The sequence below is a fragment of the Sorex fumeus genome, unplaced genomic scaffold (assembly GCF_029834395.1).
Source record: "Sorex fumeus unplaced genomic scaffold, SorFum_2.1 ptg000013l, whole genome shotgun sequence".
Taxonomy (NCBI): domain Eukaryota; kingdom Metazoa; phylum Chordata; class Mammalia; order Eulipotyphla; family Soricidae; genus Sorex; species Sorex fumeus.
In genome coordinates this window covers 13,811,137-13,834,040 of record NW_026606070.1, presented here as the reverse complement: position 1 = coordinate 13,834,040, position 22,904 = coordinate 13,811,137, and the positions used below count along the sequence as shown (strand labels likewise).

Below are 22,904 nucleotides of genomic sequence, written 5' to 3'. Positions count from 1 at the left end.
AATTTAGTATCAATGAAAATATTTTTTATAATTGTAACATATTATTAAATAAATCAATACATTTTAAATATGTGGATTTTATGTTTAGAGAGATACATTATACATTTATTGACCAACCCCTTGGGGGAAAATCTTAATCTGTTTTGGATTAGAATTTGCTGATCTGATGTTTTTTAAGTCATTTTCTAGTTGGAAAATTTTATATGATTCCCCCCCCCCCAACTGTCGTATCTTCAAATACATTTGTGCCTTTAAGAGGAATTATGATTGTACTTCATACTATGCACTTCATATATATTTAAATGAACGATTAGTGAAAATTGTTCCCAATTATTTTTTTAAAAAGTGTTTTGCAGAGGCAAAGGCAAATCTCCGATGTGTCATGATTTAGTCATTCTCGAAAACTAATAGCTAGAAAATTGAGTAAACATAGAACCAATAAAGAAAAGATTTCCTCACACCGAATGAAATCAGCTCGTAGAAGGGTGCACTGCTGTGGAAAATTTTGGGATAAGCGTAAGGAGTTTATTCAGATGATAATATCTCATGCTCAGAGGCATCAGCTACAAGGGAATAAATTCCTCCCCTCCTACCAATACCACACAGTTGACTGTTACAGTCTGACCCCATTTTCCGCAGTGCCTTCTTATCCTCTCCTTTTTAAGCACAAAGTACAACACTGTATTTGAAGAAATAAAGTATTAATAAGGACTAGTGAATTCTTCCTGTTCCACCTTGCAATATCTGACAGCACCACTGTGTGGAATGAAGAACCAACAGGACGTCACCAATTGATGCTCCATCCCTTCAAAGATTTATGCTGCCTGTTTAGACACTCCATATTCAATTTGTAACTTAGAATTTCTCCAATTCTAACTCACAGAACCTATGATCCCTATCAATGCTTTAGAAAAACTGACACCCAATGTCAGGATCACCTTTCTTGATTACATTTATTCTTTTATAAAAGAGCAGCTTAGTGAGAAATCATTTACTGCTTCTTTTCTTGATAATTTATAATGTGGATTTAGGATCCATAATCCCACATCTACCTTACACAGCATTTATTCACTTATTCAACTTATATTCATTTATTCAACATATATTCAACAATATTCAACTGAGCAATATTAAGTTAAGTATGCATCTACCACAAACTACCAACCTAAGAATCAGTGTTTACACATAATAGGTTTTTAAAGAAGTGTTAATTCTGGGGTAAGCATTTTATCTTCCTACAAGTTAGATATTTTATCATCTTTATTTTACATATAAGGAAAGTAAGCAAGATTAACTTGTTCAAGAATTCATATACAGGGGAATAAACCCAGGGCCACTGATCTTAACCACTTTCAGAAAACTGAAGTATTTGTTTCTAGAGTGTGAGTTCAGGACACCACTTGGGATAAGAGGCCAAAAGAAAAGAAAGGAAATAATAGAAAGAAAACAATAAAAAAAAAAAGTAGGAGGGTAAGTAGTTTTCAGCGTGCTTCAGATTCCATTTTCTATTCAAATATTCTTCGGCACTACTAAAACTAACTCACTGTTCTTCCCTACATGGGAAAATAATAAAAAAGTCCATTGATGTATTTGCATAGATCTGACTATAAAACTTACAAGGAAGACAAGTTGAACAACACAAAATCCTCTCATCAGTGTGAAATAAGAGATCTAGAAGTGGAAGATGAACAATAAAAAGTGAGAAAGATGAGAGGAGGAAGAGATCCCAGAGAGCTCAAGAACTCCAGGTCTTGGAGGAGAGTCACTAAAATGAAAAGGATTTGCCTGGTTCTGGGAATCGATCTTCATCCCTCCAAAACGAGTGCTCCAGCAGCACAAACAGAAAAGTGGGAAATAAAGGAAGGATAGAGTGTAAGGTAAAGGGAAAGGGAAATCACTGCAAGATTCCCTAACCAGGCTTTGAGAGGATAAAGCAAAGTTTATAGAGAAGTCAGATTCAAAGCAGCAGACGGATGGAGGGCGTGTGTGTGTGTGTGTGTGTGTGCCCGCGCGTGCATATAAACACCTGTATCACATTCAAAGCAAAGTGGGCTGCAAAAGAAAAGTGTAGGGACTGCCTTGAGCGCTGACAAACCTCAAGGCCACACACACCCTCAAAAGCATGTACTGGGAACGCCGGCCTGGGCCAGAGGGAGGACTCATTCAATCCACTCATGCCTGTCACCCTGAGTAAGGAAAACCACCCACCATCCCGCAGGTAACCCCCAGAGAAACCAATCCACCCGGTCCCAGGTCCGCGGGAGCCGAGAGGAAGATGGAAAAGTTTGGGGAGTAGTCCCTGGCAAGCCAGAAGCACATTTTTTCATTCCTCATCCAGTCTCAGGTGTTAGAGAGGGAGGATGACATCCGGACAATCCTCCGGCCACTCCTCCCCGGGGCCGATTATGAAACTCTGGGCACTTTGTACCTCACCCGCTAGTGAGTCCTCGGCATCAGGCCCCTCCCCAGACGTCTCTCTTTTTTAATTTATAAAGGTCGCACGGAGGGGCAGGAGCGCTCACTTGCCGGGCCAGCCGGGATTCGGAGAGACTCGGTCCCGCCGGGCAGGTGCGCTTGGTCCCGCCGCCGCCGCCCTCACAAGCTCCCGCTGCTGGAGGATGGAGACGCGCCGCGCCCGCCGGGTCCCCACGCTGCTGCTGTGCCTGGGTGAGTCCCCGCCGCTGCCCCTCGCTGCCGCGGGTCTCGGGCGACCCAGGGCCAGCTTGCGCGACCCAGGCGGGCGTGCGCGCCGCTGAACCGCCGTCCGAGCGTCGGGCTTTCCTTCCAGCCGGGGAGGGAGGGCAGGGGATGCCCAGGGTGGGGGAGAAGGGGGCGTCCGTCTTTCATTGATAGATTAATGAAGGATTGGGAGAAACGTTATGCATATTTGTAGTCTAGTTTCGCATTAGGTCAAAGAAAAGGAAGGAGGGAAGGAGGGAAGGAAGGAAAGAAGGAAAGAAGGAGGGAAGGAAGGAAGGAAAGAAGGAGGGAAGGAAGGAGGGAAGGAAGGAAGGAAGGAAGGAAGGAAGGAAGGAAGGAAGGAAGGAAGGGAGAAAGGATGGAAGAAAAAGGAAGAAAGGAAGAAAGAACGGGAGAAAGGAAGGAAGAAAGAAAGGAAGAAGGGAAGGAAGAAGGAAGGAAGAGAGAAAGGAAGAGGGAAGGAAAGAAGGAAAGAGAAAAAGGAAGAAAGGAAGAGCGAGAGAAAAGAAACAGAAAGAAGAAAGAAAAGAAAGGAAAGGAAGAAAGAAAGGAAGAAAGGAAGAGCGAGAGAAAAGAGAAAGAAGAGAGAAAAGAGGGGGAAGGAAGAGAGAAAGAGAAAAACAGAAAGAGAAAGACAGACAGAAAGAAAGAGAAAGAGGGAAAGAAAGAAAGAAGGAAAGAAAGAAAGAAAGAAAGAAAGAAAGAAAGAAAGAAAGAAAGAAAGAAAGAAAGAGAAAGAGAGAAAGAAGCAGGCAGTTCCCGGAATCCAAACACCAGGGAAGCACTGTGGGCATTTCAGATTTCTTTCCCTAGCGGGGTAGGGAAAGTGGGCGAGGGGCGGGGAGCAACACTAGCGAATCACAAACCGTCGGGAAAGGCGTGTTTTGTCTCCTGTCTTGCTCTCGGGTTTTGAGATCAGGCTCGATTAAGCTACGGCAAGCGCCGAGCCAGTTTCGCCCCTCCAGCGCTGCCTTCCAACTTTGCAGTGTGTTTTGACGGCGATTCGGGAGTACGTCCTTGTAGAGTTGGGGGCGAAGGGAAGTGGGGGAGCAGACACATTATGTAACTCTGCTCGTTTGGGAAAAATAGAACCACTTGTCCCTAATTCAACTGCGAGAATTCTTTGGCGCCGCACCTGACAATTTCAATAAGGAAATAAAATCCGTCGGTTTCACCTCCTTACCTTCTAGATCCCTTAGTTGCAGTGAGGCGGATTCCCCTCACCATCCAGGTAAACTGCACAGGATGTGACAGTTAAATTATTTCGACACACTTTTTATCTAGGGGTTGGAAGACTTAATGAAATGCATACTCTGCATAGTTGGGACTTAGTTATTCGAGTTGCAAAGGAGGTACCTGGAAGTGCAAACTCGACCTGTGGTTCTTTTGTGCGTCTGCCCCGGGGTCAAGGGTCTCACATTATCTGTGTTTCCAATCAAAATTGGGCTTATATTAAACTGTTAGATGATCGTCAATAAAGATTGATTTTGCGACCTTTCTTTCTTTCTTTCTTTTTTTTTTTTTTTGAAGTTTCTGTGAAAAGAATTAAGTTAGAATTGTCACCGGACGTCCTCTTAGAGTTAGAAATGAACCTTGAAGTCAGAACAGCTCAAGGCTTCCTCCACCCCCACCCGCACCCCTCAGGTTGTTGCTGAACAATGCAGTGTCTGTTCTGGCCACTCACTGAATATTCTAATTTGAGAGCGCAGGGCCTATGAATAACCTGGTTTCTACCCACCTACTATGTGTGTTGTGTGTTTTTGTTGTCATGAAAGTGCTTAACTCCTTTATTGCATTACTTAATTATAGTTCACCTATTTCATCAGCCGCCAAGCCCATTTCCAAATGAGCTAGGTCAGTTTCTGTTTTCCCAGTTTGTTTAGATATTTCTTTGCCACTAGGAAAGTTCCTGTTTGAATTCCTATATCACAGGTCTACCCTCTCGTCAGGTATTCAAGTCCACTACCAAAGCACATGGCAAGGTTATCTGCCATCTCTGAAATTGACTCCCCACCCCAAACAAAAGGTTACCTAGAAAAGCTTTTCCCAAACATCTTTTAAAAGGAGTCACTTATTTTAGATTTTAGGCAAAATTTTATTATTGATTTTTTGAAGATTCTAAAGCATGTGTAACTGTGAAAATTTATAGATGCCTTCGGTCTCATTAACTACCTCCAACACATGCAGATTTCAATGGCAACAGATATACTTGTTTGGTTCCTTTTAAAATTAATAAATATGATGCTCTTGCTTTATCTATTGGACTATTTGCTCCTTAAAACAACTGAATTATATAGGTATGATTAACCAGACAAATACATTCAGACTGTGTGAAGTCAAACACCTAGCAAGGACTTAGTGGCAGGGTATCTCTGGAATAAAAAGGAATCCGAGTTTTGGGGACCATTATCAGAACACAAGATTCATGTGAGAAGTTACAGAGCTCTCTCGGGACTGCCTCAAGTCTTAGAATCTACAGGGGCATATAGTATTGTATCTTTATGCTGTCACTCAAAATCATGCATAAAAAAAATCTGTTTTCCAAAGGTGTGCTGGAAGTCTGTACACCTTCTACTTAATGATCAAAATTTTTAAGTCACTAGAACTCCCCAGAAATGGGCTTTGTTATAGCTATTGAAGATGATGCTTTGATTGAGGCCTTTATGTCTATGTTAACTTTTAAATGTATTTTTTTTTTTAAAGAAACCAAGGAAGATACCTGCATCCTTTTAGTCTATGGATCAAAAAAGTTTTTGTGAATCAAAAATTGAATCTATAAGGGGTCACACTGGAATCTCTAACACATTTCTAGAAACAGTGAGCCCATAGACATCCTTCCTGGCTTAAAAAGGGGGATACTTACATTGGATTTGGAGGTCCTCTGTCCCTGTTTCATTCAGGATTCTTCTATTTCCTGGTTAATTCTCACTGAAGAGATGTCAAGTCTGGAATCCTCTTCATCCTTTTCAAAGAGATTGTAAATTAAGGGTGGTTTCCTCAAACTGTCAGTCTGAACTCTGAATATAGGCCTATGCAAATGGTCTGATTAATATGGCTCTAAGTGCTGTGTGGAACATTCCATCTGAAAGACTAAGGGTAGGTCCTCAAGGCTATAATGGAAGAGACCTTGGGAAGGAGGAGGAGGAACTCCCACAAATCCATGGCCTTGGTATGGCAATTCAGGAACCTTTGTAAAAATGAAGTAATGTCATAGACCCAGTGTCCTCTGGTAATGCAGTTTGTGCAAGACTAGGTGTCTAGTTATAGGGCAAGTTAAGATTTAGTGACATTCTAGGGTAAGGTAATGATTTAATTAACTGAGATACTATTTATAATACTCAAGATGATTTGGTAATTGTGGTGGGGGATGATAATCCTTAGTTTCTTAAGTCAATATTTTGAATTTTAAGTCAGAGTTTTGCAAATGAATTACATAAAAATCCTCTTGAAAATCCTCCATTAAAGAAAATTTTTTATCTCTGTCTCTCTCCTCTCCCATCCTCTTCTCTCATTTTCTCACACACATTTATTTATGTTAAAAGTCATAGTTTTAGATTAAGAGACAAATACAATGTGCAGAACACAGGTTTCACAAAGTAGAATGAAGAAGCAAAATAAAAAGAAACCAGTGGATGTTGACCACAAAACTGATGGTACATTTTTCTAAAAATAAAAAAAAAATAGAAAAAGAAAAGAAAAGAAAAAGATTAAATACTTGTCTCAGAGAATCAAATAAAAATCTGAAAAATTTCTCATTAAGTGGAGGAGCTGATCCATGAATAATTAAAAAAGGAGAATGTTGATTAATGTAGGCCTAGGAGAAAAGAGATGCAAATGAGTACTATCATTAATCCATCTTGTTAGAAAAATATTGTACAGACATGGACCACTCTAATTTTAACAAAGAGAAAGAGAGAAATCTATGATTAAATATGGCCCCCATCACCCCCATCATATGTCTATGTAGCCTTAATGAAGTTCATTGAGTTTATCTGTCAAGTTGGAGTGCTAAGGCATTGTTCTACTATCCTTCCAAAGTTGTAGAAATCAAATTTACTAATGTGTGTAAATATGTTCTGTGAATACAAATATGTACTAAAACAAAACAAAACAACTGAAATGACCAGAGAGCCAGGACTGGAAGCAAGTCTAGAGGGCTCTAATGGATCTGAATCAAGTGGATTTTTAAGAAAATAACAGGGTCACACTCAAAGTTTTTTTTTCTTTTTGGGTCACACCTGGCGATGCTCAGGGGTTACTCCTCACTTTGCACTCGGGAATTACTCCTGGCAGTGCTCAGGGGACCATGTGGGATGCTGGGAATCGAACCTGGGTCGGCCATATGGAAGGTAGACACCCTACCTTCACTCCAGCGCCACATACTCAAGTTTTTAATGTAATGCTTTCAGGACAATTTATTTTCCTTGAGTGTCTGCTTTCTCATCTGAAAAATGGAAATCATAATGATAGTTTTTTCAGGTTACTAGTATACAAGTTCAGTATGATATTAGAAAACAATAAATGGAACTTTTAAAATTAGGATTGCTAGCCATCTCAACAAGAAATCATTTCTTAAAAATGTCTCATATGATATTTATAGTGACTCTATTTGCCAGGAAAGGTATTACTGTTCCCATTTTTATGTACGTAGCATTGTAGCACTGTCCTCCCATTGTTTATCGATTTGCTCGAGTGGGCACCAGTAACGTCTCCATTGTGAGACTTGTTGTTACTGTTTTTGGCATATCAATTACTTCCTGGGGAGCTTGCCAAGCTCTGCTGTGTGGGCAGGATACTTTCGGTAGCTTACCGGGCTCTCCAAGAGGGACAGAGGAATTGAACCCGGGTCATCTGCGTGCAAGGCAAACGCCCTACCCACTGTGCTATCGCTCAAGTCCAAGAACTCAAACTGAAAAAGAAGTGAGTTATCCAAGATATTATTCACGTGGGATATGTTATACCTTCTTCTGTTGATGCTCACTACTCATTCTTTTCCTTTCATTCACTGTTATACTCATCCTTTTAAGAAAGATGGGCTTGTTTGATAACCCGCTCCACTTCTAACACTCCCTGAAACAAATATTAAGCCTGTCCCCCCAACCCTTTGACCACTTGGCCATTCCTTCAATCCTGTGCTTTTACATCACAGTCAATGTGTATCTAGTTCTTTCTCTTCATACTGGTGCTGTACTTATTCATCGTTCAGTGTGACAGACTAATATGAAACAGTTTCTATGAGTTAGGTGAATGATTCAAATGATTTTTTAGAGTTATTACTATTTTGACTTGACTCTACAAGCTATTCTTTGAAACTGTCCTAAAGAGACAAAGTATTTTGAGATGAAGCAATAGTTTTTGGAAATTCAAAATTTGTTTTCTTTAAAGCTCAGGAATTTTGCCTTTCTGTGTTATTGTCTAGATTCACTGATGATAAAAAACAAATGTATCTGGACTGCTGCACTGTGTTTGAGGGAGTGAGAGCGACAGAAACACAGGGAGACAGAATAGTGATATTAATGGGGAATAGCACTGTATAGCACTGTCCTTCCGCTGTTCATCAATTTGCTCAAGCGGGCCCAGTAACAACGTCTCCATTGTGAGATTTGCATATCAAATACTTCACGGGTAACTTTCAAGGCTTTTTGCCACGCTGATGAGATACTCTTGGTAGCTTGCCAGGTTCTCTGAGAGGAGTGGAGGAATCGAACCCTGTTCAGCCAGGCTGGCCGCCTGCAAGGCAAACGCCCTACCACTGTGCTATGGGTTTAGACATGAAAAGAATCTTGGAGTAATCTCATTTCCACTTTCCAAGCCTACTGCTCTCCATTCCTGGATCTCTATTTCTAGGTTTTCAGAGGGAAGGACACTAGACTGAGGGAGGAACAGAATTAGTGTCAGAACTTGAACTAGACTCCAGTTGTAAAGTTTATGTATCCCAGTTTGGGGATCTAATAAGGAATTTTCAGCTTTGGGTCTATTACATTATAGACAAGATAATATTTTGCTTTGGGCTGCCTTACAGATTGCAGATCGGTTAGCAGCAAGCCTGATCTCTATCCATTAGATGTCTGTAGCATCCTTTCCCCGCACCCCTGAGATGTAACAAATATGTATCCAGACATCATCAAATACCCCTCTCAGCCAAACTTCTTTGGATAGAGAAACACTAGCCTGCATATTTCCATTGCTCCAATGCACTGGCAGTTATAATTCACAATTTAAACCATCACTGCTTATTAAATTAAAATGAATACTAATGGTAAGCTAGATATAAATGTGAAAAGCAAAACCTCAGCAATTTTTATTATTTTAGCACCTTTTGCCCTAAGTAGCGATGAATCATATTTGTGATGGAGTCACTGATACTTTCAATCTCTGAATTGCGTCTACTTTTTGCCTCCTTTTGTAGCTGTTCTCTTAGATCTATAACACGAAATTTCCTTTTATCCCTTCAGTTTCTTTGACCATTTTGATTTTCTCTTACAACCTAGTTCTCACAGTTCTATTATTTTTCATTCTCCTCTCCTTGGAACATGTTCATGGTTCCCATGCCTTTAAACATTTTATTTCCTCATATGTCTTTCAAGGAACTCCAATCTTAATCTTTTCCTCAAGACTTGTATTCCCAAGGACCTCAGATACAGATGATACATTACCAGCTCCAATTCCTCCACTCATTAGGTCCTCCCTTCAGAGAGGCAAAAGCCACCACAAAACTGCTGTCCTGCCTGTTTTTTACTCATTGTCACCACCCTCGTGTTATTTTCTGACCAGAAACTTGGCATCACCTCCGAATTCTCTCTTTTTCCTCTCCACCCGCAGGTGTTGAACCCAGTTAATTAACTCTGAGGACTGAAACTATGTTTCTGGCCTTAATTTTATTTTCAGCATCAGCAGTCTGATGTCCTAGAATATAAAAATCTCATGAGCTATTGATTGAACTTGTAGAACGTGGGGCACATAGTTAGAGAGAGTAAGTGTGAACTATCTGCTTTTATTCTATCCCATTTATGAATAAAAACTAAATCTTGCAACCCAGGCATGTAGATTCCCCTAGAAACTGAAGCCTCCAATGTTCACTCAGACTGTTCTTCATAAAATAAGAGTCTGTTGAGCAGCTTTTAATATGCTGGCTCATTGTAATGAAAAGTGATTGGCTTTGAGATGGAAGAGAATTTTTAAAAAATAATTCATTATTCTTTTATTATTGTTTTAATATCTTCAGCTTTGTTTTGATTGTGGGGGCTTCTCAGCCGTGAGGATTCTAGATTTCCAAGATGGAACCTAGGGCCCTGTCCAGGCCAGACACATATGTGCTCTAGTTTTTGAGCTGTTTCTTCAGTCCAACTTGGAGGCTTTTAAAATTACTAGTAAAACACTCATTTTCTTCTTTTTTTCTTTTCAGTGGTCACTGACTAAAGTCCTATTCTTTGGCAAATTAAAAAAAAAGCCCTTTGTAACCTGTTACTGTAGCAACCTCTCATTTGATCACATCTTATCTTAAATAGTTGCAGTTAGTTTCCTGTTTACATTTAGTGCGGCTTAGCTATAAGGTTAGCATTGATTGAAAAAATAAAAGAAGATAATGATTACTGAAGTCAAGGCTTGCTTGATCTCCCTAAATTTTATTCCCTCAAAATGTATGGAAAATAATTCTTTTCATATCTGATGTAATCAAGACTTTGCAGTTATTTTGACCATAGAGAGGATAGACTTTACCTAAGGATAGTGATATTTGGAGGACAAAAAGGCATTGGTATTGGCAAAGGCATATTCAGTCCTTCATTTATATACAAGACTTAACAAGCCTACTATGTGGCACGCAAATTCTACAATTACAGAGTGCCCTGGAAGCAGGTAGAAAACTAACAGTCCATGAATAGAAAGGTATGTGACCACAGCAAAAGTGTGAACAAAGTGGATTTTGCTACCTGTTTGGGCTAGGCCAATGTTATGAATCATTATGACTTTGTTGCTTTGGTCTACAATACTTTGTTCTAAATTAGAATTCTTAATTCCAAGTCTAAAACACTTCATTTGAAAATGCTTTCCTTTCTCTCTGTACGCTCACCACATTAGCAGCTTGGTTGCGTCTCAGAGTCACTTTATCCCTGAGAATATAATTGATTCTGTGGAATTTGCTTTTGTGGAATGGTCTGAGAGAAAACAAATAAATCCCAGCCTCCATCTTCTGAACCCCCTCTATATAGCCACGAAGAAACGAGGCCAACAGAACCAGGTTGTGCAGCTGGAAGGCCATTTTCTATATCCGACATGGATGCTGGTTGGGCGGATGTACCTTGGCAAGCACATCTTAATGCTCCAGGGCCCACGGTTTTCGTGCTGTCCCTCTCTCCCCCTCTGGAAGACAGGACGCAACCTCTCCCACAAGGTACCCAGGATTGTCAGGGTGTAGGCTCAGCCTGACTCACAGAGTGGAGGTGATTTGTATCCTGTGAGTCACTAGCACCACTTCCTGCTGGCACACTTGAGATTTCGCTGAAACACAATCTCTGAGGTAAAAGTAGAGAGATGAATAGGTGAGCTTCAGATTCCTAAACACAGTTGGAATGTGACAGAAACAATCATCTCTGAAAGGAGTTACATTTTTATATATTGTTAAAATAGAAGCTGCTGGGATCAGTTTTGAGTTTCCATATCATCTTCTTATAAGCCCCATGGACAGAATTTCTTTGTGTCTTAGTTACCAGCATGGAGCTTGATGTTGGATTCATTTTCCAGTAAACTGACACTAGTAAATATCTTTAATATCATGGTGAATTATTTTACAGTGGTGCTTAGGGGCTATTATTGGCTCTATGTTCAGAGTGATCCTTGGCAGTGCTCAATGAACCATATGCAGCTCTAGGGATTAAAACAGATGTCAGTTACAGAGAGATAATACACTCCTGCCTGAGTTATTTTCTTTCTTATAAGGGGTATGAGGTATACCCAGCTATACTTGGGGTTTACTTTTGGCTCTGTGCTCAGAGATCACTCCAAGTTATGCCCTAAGAACTATATGTGATGTTAAGGATAGGATTGGAGTTGGCTGCATGCAAGACAGGTGCCTGTACAATTTTATTTTCCTAGAATCATTAATAACTCAGATAATTTGTAATTGAATCAGAGAGATTGGTATGTTCAAACACTCAAGCCATAAAAAAACGGAAAGATTAAGGAAAAATATGGATATAATTTCCCTGTATGATTTTAAGGAGTGGTGATTCATAAGACTGATAAGGGAATAGGTATCCAGTTCTTCAGGGGTGGGCCCTTAAAAAACTTTTTAGGTCATTCCACAACTACCATTCTTGAGGACTTGGCTCAAAAGTGAATTTGAGAAAAGCTCTCTATCAAAGCAGAGTTGTGTAGATGGACATGCAAAAAATAAAAGCCTATTTTTATATTTTGCTCACTACATCCATCCCTAATGAAACTGCAATTTAAACACTTTGATTTGAGTAAAGCTTTGAAAATCACTTATTCTTTCATCGGTAAAATACCCGGATGTTGGATTAACATAGCAAGTCTCACAGAAACTGTCCTGAGCGATGGACTATATCCAAGGGAGCGTCATAGGTTAGGAGAGCCGGGTTTTTGTGGAGGCACACCCTGCACTGAACATTCTTTAATTCACAAAGACAAATATTTCAACTATGGCCTGATCAACTGGAACCGAATTTCCAACAGTGGAAAAACTAACAACTGCTAAAAACTTAAAAAAAATATGAAGAAGCTACATCCCCAAACAATTAGATTCTATATGAGTTGTGGGTTGCAATTATAGGCAATTCCAGACAGGAAAGGCTAGTGTCTGATTTCCACAAAGGATAGAAAGGAGCTTCAAATATGCATTTGCATGCTGGCTAGCCACCTTCGTGGGAGAATTGCTGTGACACCCAAGTTTTCCAGTTGAAGAAACAAGGAGGAAAGGAGTGTCAAGGATGTAGAAACGCATCTATTTGTGTTGTCCAATTTGTGTTGAGTAGACAATATTAGTTAAAGCGTTTGGTTCTTCGGTAGTAAAAATATATATGAAGAGTATATTATGAAAGAACAAATTCATCTGGGATGAGAATCCTTCTCCATAAAAAAGTATTGTTTTTTTGGGAGGGAGAAGGGGGGGTGGCACACCCAGCAGTGCTCAGGGCTTACTCCTGGCTCTGCATGCAGGAATTACTTCTGGCAATGCTCACCATGTGGGATGTTAGGGATTGAACTTGGGTTGACGGCATGCAAGGCAAATGTACCCTTCTCTTGACAGATACCTTTATTTATCTTTGTTCAACTATAGTGAAATACAAACTATAGCTATTTTTGTAATTTATGGAAGTTTTTAAATAAGAGTAATTAAAACAACATTTATGTTTGTAGGAGAAGTGTGGAGTGGGAAAGAAATAGTTCTAAACTTTATGAGAAATATTTTTATTGAAAAATTATGAAATTTTATGACAAAAAAGAGATTCCTAACCCTTTTCTTCTATAGTTACCAGAAATTGGTGTTGGATAATACCATCACATTGAGATTATTGGAAGCTAGTAACTGCTTCATAATTTATTATATGTGTTAAATTTGAAACTAGATGAAATTATAAACTATAATAATTATGTGAAATTAATTTTCGCATCTAGAGAAATACAATTTAATAAGTTCACACCTTCTCTGACTAAGTTCAAGTAAGCTAAGAAGACTTTTATACCATGATAAAATCATCCTTTAAATTACAGGTTCTGGACGATAGAGGGCACTGCTCACACATGCTGTTTAACTAGATGTCTGATGTTGAACATCTAGAATGTTTCACAGGAGTCCCCTGAAGTTATGGGCCTTGATTGTAATTCAATACTACAATAAAGTATTATTTAATTGAATTAATCCTGAAATTCTGTAAGATAGAGAAAATTGAGATCCATAGGACAAATGGTTTGTCCAAGACTATTCAGCACAACTTTCCCTCCAGAATTGCCTTTCCAGCATAAATTTTTGCCTCTATTATGGGATTAAATGCAGAGTTTCAGTGACATTTAGTTTATCTAGACTGATGTTCATTGCACTCTACTATTACTGTCTTTTTCCAAATTCTTTTGATGACTCGTTGACAACATTGCTATGTGCACTTAGGAAATTTATCTCAAGTCTTTTTGTCTCATTTTCTCCCTGCATAAATCTAAAAGAGTCATAGTAGTGTCTTCCTCAAAAAGCCACTGAGAGAATTAAGTGGAATAATACCTACAGAAAGGAGACAATGCCTGCTTAGAGTATGTATTCCTGGACTGTTATCTGCCGCCAGCTGCTACTATCACCACAACCACCAGCGTCACCTCTACCACCACCTCCTCCATTAATGTTTGTTATATAAGTTACTCATCTAGACAGGAAAGAGTGGTTGTAGTACAAATACCTGCTTTCTAAACAAAAGAGGCTAAACTCTCATCAGTAAGTATCTGTGCCGTTAAAAGGATTCTTCTGTGTGGTAGATATATACGCAATGGAAAAAGATGCAGCTGTAAGCCACGATGAAATCATACAATTTGCTGCAATATGGGTGGAACTAAAAGGTATCATGTTGAGTGAAGTAAACCTGGAGAAGAAAGACAAACACAGGCTGATCTCATTTATCTGTGGGATATACAATTCTGGATAAGAAAATATGTTGCAGTAAAAGGGAGAATGCCTAGATCATCCTTGACCCCAGTGTTCAGAGAAAAAGATAAACAGAGAAGGATAAAAAATCAAAGGGGAAGAAGAGAATGAGAAGTTACAGGTGAAGTCTTAGGGCTTCAGTATACTGATGATATGAATGAGGGTTATAGCCATATACCCAAAACATAGATTCAATAAAACTGAAAACATGATATCTAAGTGGCAAACACTGAAACTTTCTAATATAGAGTGGATATTAGGATGGAGAGGGAACCTGGGAATACTTGGTGGAGGGATGTTGACAGGGGTGAGGAAGTGGTGTTGAATTATTGCATGCCTATAATTTTGTAAATCATGGCCTTTTAACAAATAAAAGGATTTTATGCAATTCGGAAACTACTTGAGTCATTATGGTGCCTGTTTTCCAACATTTGTCTTTTCAAATGCTTACTGGGCTGACAAAATGAATCCAAGGTCTCAGCGCGTATGTTATTTCCCATATTAGATAAGGTTTATTCTGACTTTGCTTAGATGACCTTTATCAATTATATGTTTGTGTGTGATACAATTAATAATAACTTAGGCACTTAAATTCTTAAATTACCAATGACTAAATTTTATATTGAGACTCTTATATAATGTTCCCATAAATGGCGCCTAATTTTTGCTTGAAGGCTTCTTCTGTGGTATATTCCACATTAGAGCATTGCTCTTCATGAACAATGGGATTAAAATTGTGGGGATGCTGTAATTTTCCAGTTATTAAGTGTTTAAAAATCGGATTTCAAAATTATGTCTTGAAATTCTACTACTCTGGAACATTTAGAGTAAGTCCATCTGCAACCATGAATGCATCCCAATGCTTTTACCCTCGGACAGAAGAGTTGGGTTTCATTACTTTTTCTTATTACATAACCGTTTTCATGAATTGTTTACTTTTATGGTGTAGATGGATCAAATTCTTGAAATAATTATAACAGCTCTTTAAGTACTGAAATTATCTAGGAATATGATCAAGAGTCCACTTTTTGACACATTACTTTTGCACTTTGCTCTCTTCCACAAATAGGTTTCTATTTTCTACAAGCAGTCCTTGGCACAACTGTGATTCCCTCATGTATGCCAGGAGAATCTGAAGATAACTGCACAGCTCTAGGTAAGCTCAAACTTGTCAACAAGCAATTGTACATTACTGACAGAAATGTAAACTCAAAAACTACACATATGTGTCAAGAAAAAAGAGAGGAGGGGGTGAGAAATAGCTGTTTTATTAGCAAAAGAAATATTGAACCTTTTTACAAACTAGTGATGGGCTAGAGCGATAGCACAGTGGTAGGGCGTTTGCCTTGCATGTAGTTGCCTGGCCAAGCAGGGATCGATTCCTCTGCCCCTCTCAGAGAGCCCTGCAAGCTACTGAGAGTATCTTGCCGGCACAGCAAAGCCTGGCAAGCTACCCATGACATATTAGATATGCCAAACACAGTAACAACAAGTCTCATAATGGAGATGTTACTGGGCCTTCTCGAGCAAATCAATGAACAACGGGAGGACATTGACAGTGACAGTAACGGACTAATGATATGGAGGTATCACCTGATGAGGGAGTGGGCATTTAATAAATTTAAAGATTAGAATTAAATGAAACAAGATAAAGTGGCAGGGAGATAGCCCAAAAGGCTAGAACACATGCCTTGCAGACTTGAGGCCTCTAGTTCAACCCCCAGTTCCACATGCCAGATGTCACCCTAGTGGCCACCAGCACTGCTGGTCAAACAGTACCAAATCTTCTGGCCAGAGTACGGTTAGATTCACATAGCCAGGCCGAGTATCATTAGGAGTAGCCTCTGAACCTCTGAGCATTGCTTGGGATTACCCTTTCAAAATAATTTTTGGTGGTGACACCCAGTGGTGCTCAGTAGTTACTCCTGGCTCTATGCTCAGGGATCACTCTTGGCAGAAGTCAGGAATCGAACTGGGTCAGCTGCATGAAAGGCATGTGCCTTAATCCTTGTACTATCTCTCTAAATACCCAAATAAATTTAAAAGTAATAACGATAGGTAAAGGTAAAGGTCCTCCCGTTGATCATCGATTTGCTCGAGCGGGCCCAGTAACGTCTCCATTGGAGACTTTGTTGTTACTGTGTCTGGCATATCGAATACTCTCGGTAGCTTACCCGGCTCTCTGAGAGGGGCGGAGGAATCGAACTCGGGTCGGCCATGTTGGCCGCATGCAAGGCAAACGCCCTACCCACTGTGCTATCGCTCCTTTATCCTTTATCCTAATAACGATAATAATAATAATAATGTAAAAATGTATAATAATGTATCGCCCTGGAGCAATAGCGCAGTGGTAGGGCGTTCGCCTTACAAGCGGCCAACATGGCCGGCCCGAGTTCGATTCCTCCGCCCCTCTCAGAGAGCCCGGCAAGCTACCGAGAGTATTCGATATGCAAAACACAGTAACAACAAAGTCTCCAATGGAGACGTTACTGGGCCCGCTCGAGCAAATCGACGATCAACGGGAGGGCCTTAATGTAAAAATATACAGAACAAAAAAATTCAATTAGTTTTGATCATTAACCAAAACTTTAATGTGAGATAATTATTAAAGGATTAGATTCCAGGCAAAACAGAAAAATTTAAACTTTGTGCACATTAGTTAATTATTATACTTTGTAACAAAACAAATAATGTGCATTCTAGCTACAGAGTTTAATCAGAAATTTTTATTACTTGTTGGTGTTTGTTGTTGGCCCCACCTGGCTGTGTTCAGGGATTCCTCCTGACTGTGCACTCAAGGATTACCCCTGATGGGCTTGAGGGACTATCTGGGTACCAGGAATAAAACCTGGGTCTGCCATGTACAAGGCAAGTGTCCTACCCACTGTACTATCACTCCAGCCCCAGAGTTTAATCAGAAATTATTATGAGGTGCTCAATACATGTCAAAGGTCATGTAGAGTGGTCCTTTGAGTAGGCATTAGTATATAGAGATAAATTATGCATATTTTTATCTCCAAACAACCCCAGAGAATCTGCTTTTTATTCAGTCTAAGCTATTCAGTCAAAAGTCATCCTGATGAACCAGAATATTTCCCACCAAAGCTTCCCTTTCTCTTCTGTCTTCACTACTAAGCTCTCTGGAGCTTTGATCAGCTTCCCCTCTCTACTCCCTATTTTTATTATTTGAACAAGAGTATCCACACAATTCTTTGCAAAATGCAGCAAACAGTAGTAACATAATGCTGCTATTTCTTTCAAAAATACTCTTCACACTAAAGCATTTGGAAGTAAATTTTGCGTATTGATTACAATACTTTGTCTAACGAGGTTCCTGTTTTTATAGTTTTTGCCTAATCTAGTCCTTCTTAATTCAGCCTTACTCCGGCTCACACTTGTGTCTCACACTTAGATGTTGACAGGCTTTAATTAGTTTCTTTTCATCATATGTCTCATATGGTATGGTTACAATACTGTTTAACTGTATGGCATTATTGTACAAAGTTAATGCACACAAAGTTTTCAGTAATCTGAAAAATTAGTGTACACTCATCAGACATGCCTGCTTGGTTTAAAAATCACTATAACGCTCTCTATAATTAATGGTTTCAATTTGAAATTCCCTTGAGAGTTAGGACTATTAGACTTATTTGAGACATGAAAAATTTACATAAATTTTGTTAGACTAAGTAAATAATTGTAGAGAATAATTATTTTTGCATATGCCTCATGCTTATTCTTTTTTGGTCTTAAAGTTTGTCTTTTAAGAGTTATAGTCCTAACTTTTATTTCATTTTGTGTAGTCTGTTGGATATTTCCCTTTGGGTCATGTATTTATTGGTCTAGAGTGTTTATTTGTTAGATGGTTTATAAGAGAAGTGTTCATTCTAAAATGCTTTCTAGTCCCCAAAATTATCCTACACTGATTGACACCTGACTTGTTCTGTGACAGTAAGTTATTAGTTACTCGTGTGAAAAGTTGTTCTGCTTCTAAGAAAGCAATAGAAAATATTCAACTTGCCATTTCCTTCACAGTTCAGACAGAAGATAATCCACGTGTGGCTCAAGTGTCAATAACAAAGTGCAGCCCTGACAGGGATGGTTATTGTTTACATGGACAGTGCATCTACGTGGTGGACATGAGTGAAAATCATTGCAGGTAAGACCCCAAATAAATTAAGCTTTGCTTTTCTCTCAACTTTTGACCATATGCAGTTACTTTATATTTCCATGGACTGCTGCCTATATGTTCCATTGGCATGTAATAGTATGTACTATGGGAAACATTAATGTGAGATAATTTTTGGTACTGGGGACCACTAGGTCCACAATTGGTGGTCTTGAGATTTTGAGGATTGAATTAGGAGACTAGTTAATGCAAGTACGTGCTCCAGCTCCTTCTTTGAGCTATCTCCTTGATCCATCAGGGAGCTTTTTTTTTTCCCTTTATTTTTTTGTTTCTTTTGTGGGCCCATGTATGGTGCCAGGGATTAAAGTAGGATCAGTTGCATGCAAAGTAAGTGTCTTTACCTTGTACTATCTTTTCAGTCCTCAGACAGTAATTTTTAAACCATTTTTTGATTTAGAGGTTTGTGGCACTCCTTGATTAATGCTAGTCTAATATTAAAGTTTTAAATTCATTTTTAAAAGTTTTGTGGATTCATGCATCATAGTGTGAGATTTTTTATAAAACTGACTTGTAAACAATGTTTCTTTTTTAAATCATTGACCTTGTGTTTCCTTTAGGTGTGAACTGGGTTACACTGGTGTCCGATGTGAACACTTCATTTTAAGTGTCAAACAACCCTTGAGCAAAGAATATGTGGCATTGACAGTGATTCTTGTTATCTTATTTCTTGTTGTAATTGCTGGTTCTATATACTACTTCTGCAGATGGTAAGTCAGTGTTTTTCTATACTCTGCTTTTTTTACAATTACTAAATTACTATTATACAATACAAACTTATAAACTAGGTAATAATAGGCCAAGGTATTCTTCATAGGAAGAAAATAGCACACATGATATTTACAAAGAATATTTAGCTGCAAAAATCTGGATTTGACTCCATTTATATATTTTATTTATTATGTAAGTGATCTTATGACAGTCAAAGTTGGAAAATCAGTTTCTTCTTCTATAAAAGAAAGATAGAAATCCTATTCTGCACTAATAATAGGATTTTTAAATTTTTGAATATGATAATATTATGACTATAAACAACAGCCATATGCAGATGTCATATTTAATACTTTGTCAATGTTACTGTACCCCAAACCATCACTAGAGTGCTCAAGCACTCCAACATGTCTGTCTGTCTGTCTGTCTTTCTTTCTTTCTTTCTTTCTTTCTTTCTTTCTTTCTTTCTTTCTTTCTTTCTCTCTCTCTCTTTCTCCCTCCCTCCCTTCCTCCTTCCTTTCTTTCTTTCTTTCTTTCTTTCTTTCTTTCTTTCTTTCTTTCTTTCTTTCTTTCTTTCTTTCTTTCTTTCCTCCTTCCTTCCTTCCTTCCTTCCTTCCTTCCTTCCTTCCTTCTTTCTTTCTTTCTTTCTTTTTTTCTTTCTAAATAACATTTATTTCTTCTCTTGACATTAACAAGATTCATCTTCAGGGCTAAAGTGGTCTCAAAGAATTCCCTTATTCTTAAAAAATGTGTATAAAATTCTCAACTGAGTCCTATTTATTTTTCATCCTTGGCCACAATGACCTTCAGATACATTTTGTGCTGGTTTAGTCATAGAGATTTATTAGTAAACAAATTGAAGGTAGAGCTTGAATCATCTGTGCCCTTTTTCTAATGTATCTAAAACTCTAGAAGAACTGCGATTTCCTTTGTTAACATACTTTGTTTGATTACTTTTAACTACATCACTAATGGTTTTCATTTCTGATTATTTCTAGGTACAGACATGGGCATAGCAAAGAATCAAAGAAAGAATATGAAAGGGTGACCTCAGGGGATGTGATGTTGCCACAAGTCTGAATGGTGCCATCAGTTATAGGGGCACAAAAGCACTGCATGCCTCATTATATTAATATTACTATTTTATTAATATTTATGTTGTCATATGTTAAGTCAATGGTAGTATATTTTAATATACTGGGAAAGTTTTTATTTTTGTGTTATTTTTGACAGATTGCTTGCTATGTATAATGCACCTAGAATGTTTAATATAGAAAGAAAATTATTTTTGTAAGAAATCATTTTCTGGGCTAAATGTTTTATTGAAAGCTTCAAGGCTTATATGCCCAATTAACGCTGCACAATTTGTTGCTCGGGATATGTCAATCAATGAATAGATTTCTGTAAACCTAAATATATGGTCAGATCAGTTGAATAAGTTATATATTTCTCTTCTCCTCAAATCAATAATCATTGTTTTAATTATATGATGTGTTATACATCAAATACACCAGCATATCATGTATGAAAACAGTAATGCAATGGGAATTGAGGAGAAACAAAGATTCATCGTGTGCTAACCACCCTACATTTGATATTGAACCAACTGGGGAAGAAGATGCTTCCTCCTTTCCAGTCTTAACTATGACCCTTGGCTATCTGCAATGAACAGACACCTTTATGTTCCAGCCTACAACTCCTATAGTTATATGTCAGCCAAGCAACAATTCTCCTTCAGTGAAATGTACCTAGGAATTAAATTTATGCTAACTTTTATAAACAGTAGGGTTTTATTTTTTAAAAGCTTTACAACATTCTCTTAAAAATTATTTTAAGTCTAACATTTGTACTTATGAGACAGACAATCTGAAAAAGTTTGCACCTTAAACCAAAATATGTACTTCTTTCTAAGACGATTTATTTTCACTGTCATCGGTTGCCTCGAGCAGGCCCCTGTAACGTCTCCTTTGTCCTAGCCCTGAGATTTGAGAAAGTACCACATTTGAGGCTCTTTCAGGGTCAGGAGAATGAGAACCATCTTTGTTACTGGTTTTGGCATATTGAATACACCAAGGGGAGTTTGCCAGACTCTGCCATGTGGGCATGATAATTTTGGTAGCCTGCCAGGTTCTCCGGAGTGAGAACTAGATAATTTAGATTTATTTTCACAGGGAAATAAATTTAAAAAATTATTTTTAAAATGAACAGGGATTAGAGTGATAGCACAATAGATAGGGTGCTTGCCTTTTACTTGGCCAACCCGGACTCAGTCCTGGACGTGCCAGATGGTGCCTGAACCTTCCAGGAGTGACCCCTGAACCCAGCACCAGGAGTAAGTCTTGAGCACCACTTGGTTTCCCCCTACACACACAGAAAAAAAAAAAACAAGAAAGAAAGAAAAGAAAAAATACACATGTTTTCATATTTACTTTCAATATGCAAAGGATTATAAAATTTAACTATAGTCCCAAATGTGATGGACTAAATCATTTAAAAGCATATGACAATTTTCCTCTATTTTGTCTAAACATGAAAATATGGTTAATGGTTATCCCATGTATTATTATGGCACAATTTTAACTTAAACCAAGACAGTAAGTAATTTATTCTGAAATTTAGAATTATATGTTTAAAATTATTTACTGACACAGGAAGTGGGAAAAATAACAAAATAAATCATTGCGTATTTTCCAAAATGACCACTCATTTGGAAACTTTTAAAGTTTAGAAATTCAACCATGCCTTCCCGTGGAAGCGAAAATGAAACCACGGCCCTGTTTATTTTTGGGAAGATGCTCAAGTTTCTCCCTAGCCCAGAATTATGATCTCAGTGAGTCTGTGAAGGGGCTTGGGCAACCACTCAACAGTCATGAGCGCCAGGTCTCATGGAAGATTGTCTCAGTGAATGCTAGAACTTTGGTAGAAACTTTCAGGTCCACATACCTGGTTAGTCAGGGTCTGTTCTCTTCCATCATCTGTTTCCCTGACTTATATCGGGGCAACAAATAGGAAAATAAGTTATGGCTGACCTCTGAAGTATTATGTGTCAGAACTGTCCTTCATGCTTATCCCTCTACTGAATATTCTGGTTTTCACTTTATTCTTAAGTCCTGAATCTGGTACCTTACTATTAAGACAATCAACAGCCAAGATATACAAACAAAAATATGTATCCAAATATATAAAATTGCATATATAAGTATATAGATATGATAATTCTACACAAAACATACTTATTTACATGTAAATACTTATACATGAGCTCAATTAGTCACAGAATGAATTGTTGATTTATTAAGAATGCAGAAACTTAAAGGATCAAGAGGAGAAATATATCAGTAAGATTCAAAAGGCTGTTTCAGTTTCCTGTGTAGAATAACTAAAGATAGATGGACTGGGTAAGAACAAATTTTTAAATCCCATTTTAAATTTAATTGGTACCTTGTGTATAGGTATACCTACTGTATACCTACTATATAGGAATTTTATCTACTTTTTATTTCTTCAAGAGTTATTGATAACCAAGAAATCAGCAATAATCCACTTATTTTATTTACAAAAAGGGAGCAATATATATTGATCTGTGTAAAACATAATAACTCATGTTGCATGAATAGGTGAAGGCAGTTTGGGGTGTTTTCAATCTTTAAAATGCTTTCA

The 22,904-nt window shown here is 38.2% G+C and overlaps 1 protein-coding gene across 1 annotated transcript; it reads left to right on the top strand.

Annotated features, from left to right (window-relative positions):
• Nucleotides 1–10,974: 10,974 nt before the first annotated feature.
• EREG (epiregulin) lies at nucleotides 10,975–20,324 on the top strand. Its single transcript, XM_056111161.1, has 5 exons — nucleotides 10,975–11,092; nucleotides 15,417–15,503; nucleotides 18,383–18,506; nucleotides 19,094–19,243; nucleotides 20,243–20,324. The coding sequence occupies exons 1-5, from the start codon at nucleotides 10,975–10,977 to the stop codon at nucleotides 20,322–20,324; spliced, it is 561 nt and encodes a 186-aa protein (XP_055967136.1).
• The last annotated feature ends 2,580 nt before the right edge of the window (nucleotides 20,325–22,904 follow it).

Coding starts and splice junctions, on each gene's coding strand:
- EREG (XM_056111161.1), top strand. CDS start 10,975: ATGGATGCTGGTTGGGCGGATGTACCTTGGCAAGCACATCTTAATGCT. Junction 18,507..19,093: donor ATGAGTGAAAATCATTGCAG/GTAAGACCCCAA, acceptor TGTTTCCTTTAG/GTGTGAACTGGGTTACACTG. Junction 19,244..20,242: donor ATATACTACTTCTGCAGATG/GTAAGTCAGTGT, acceptor GATTATTTCTAG/GTACAGACATGGGCATAGCA.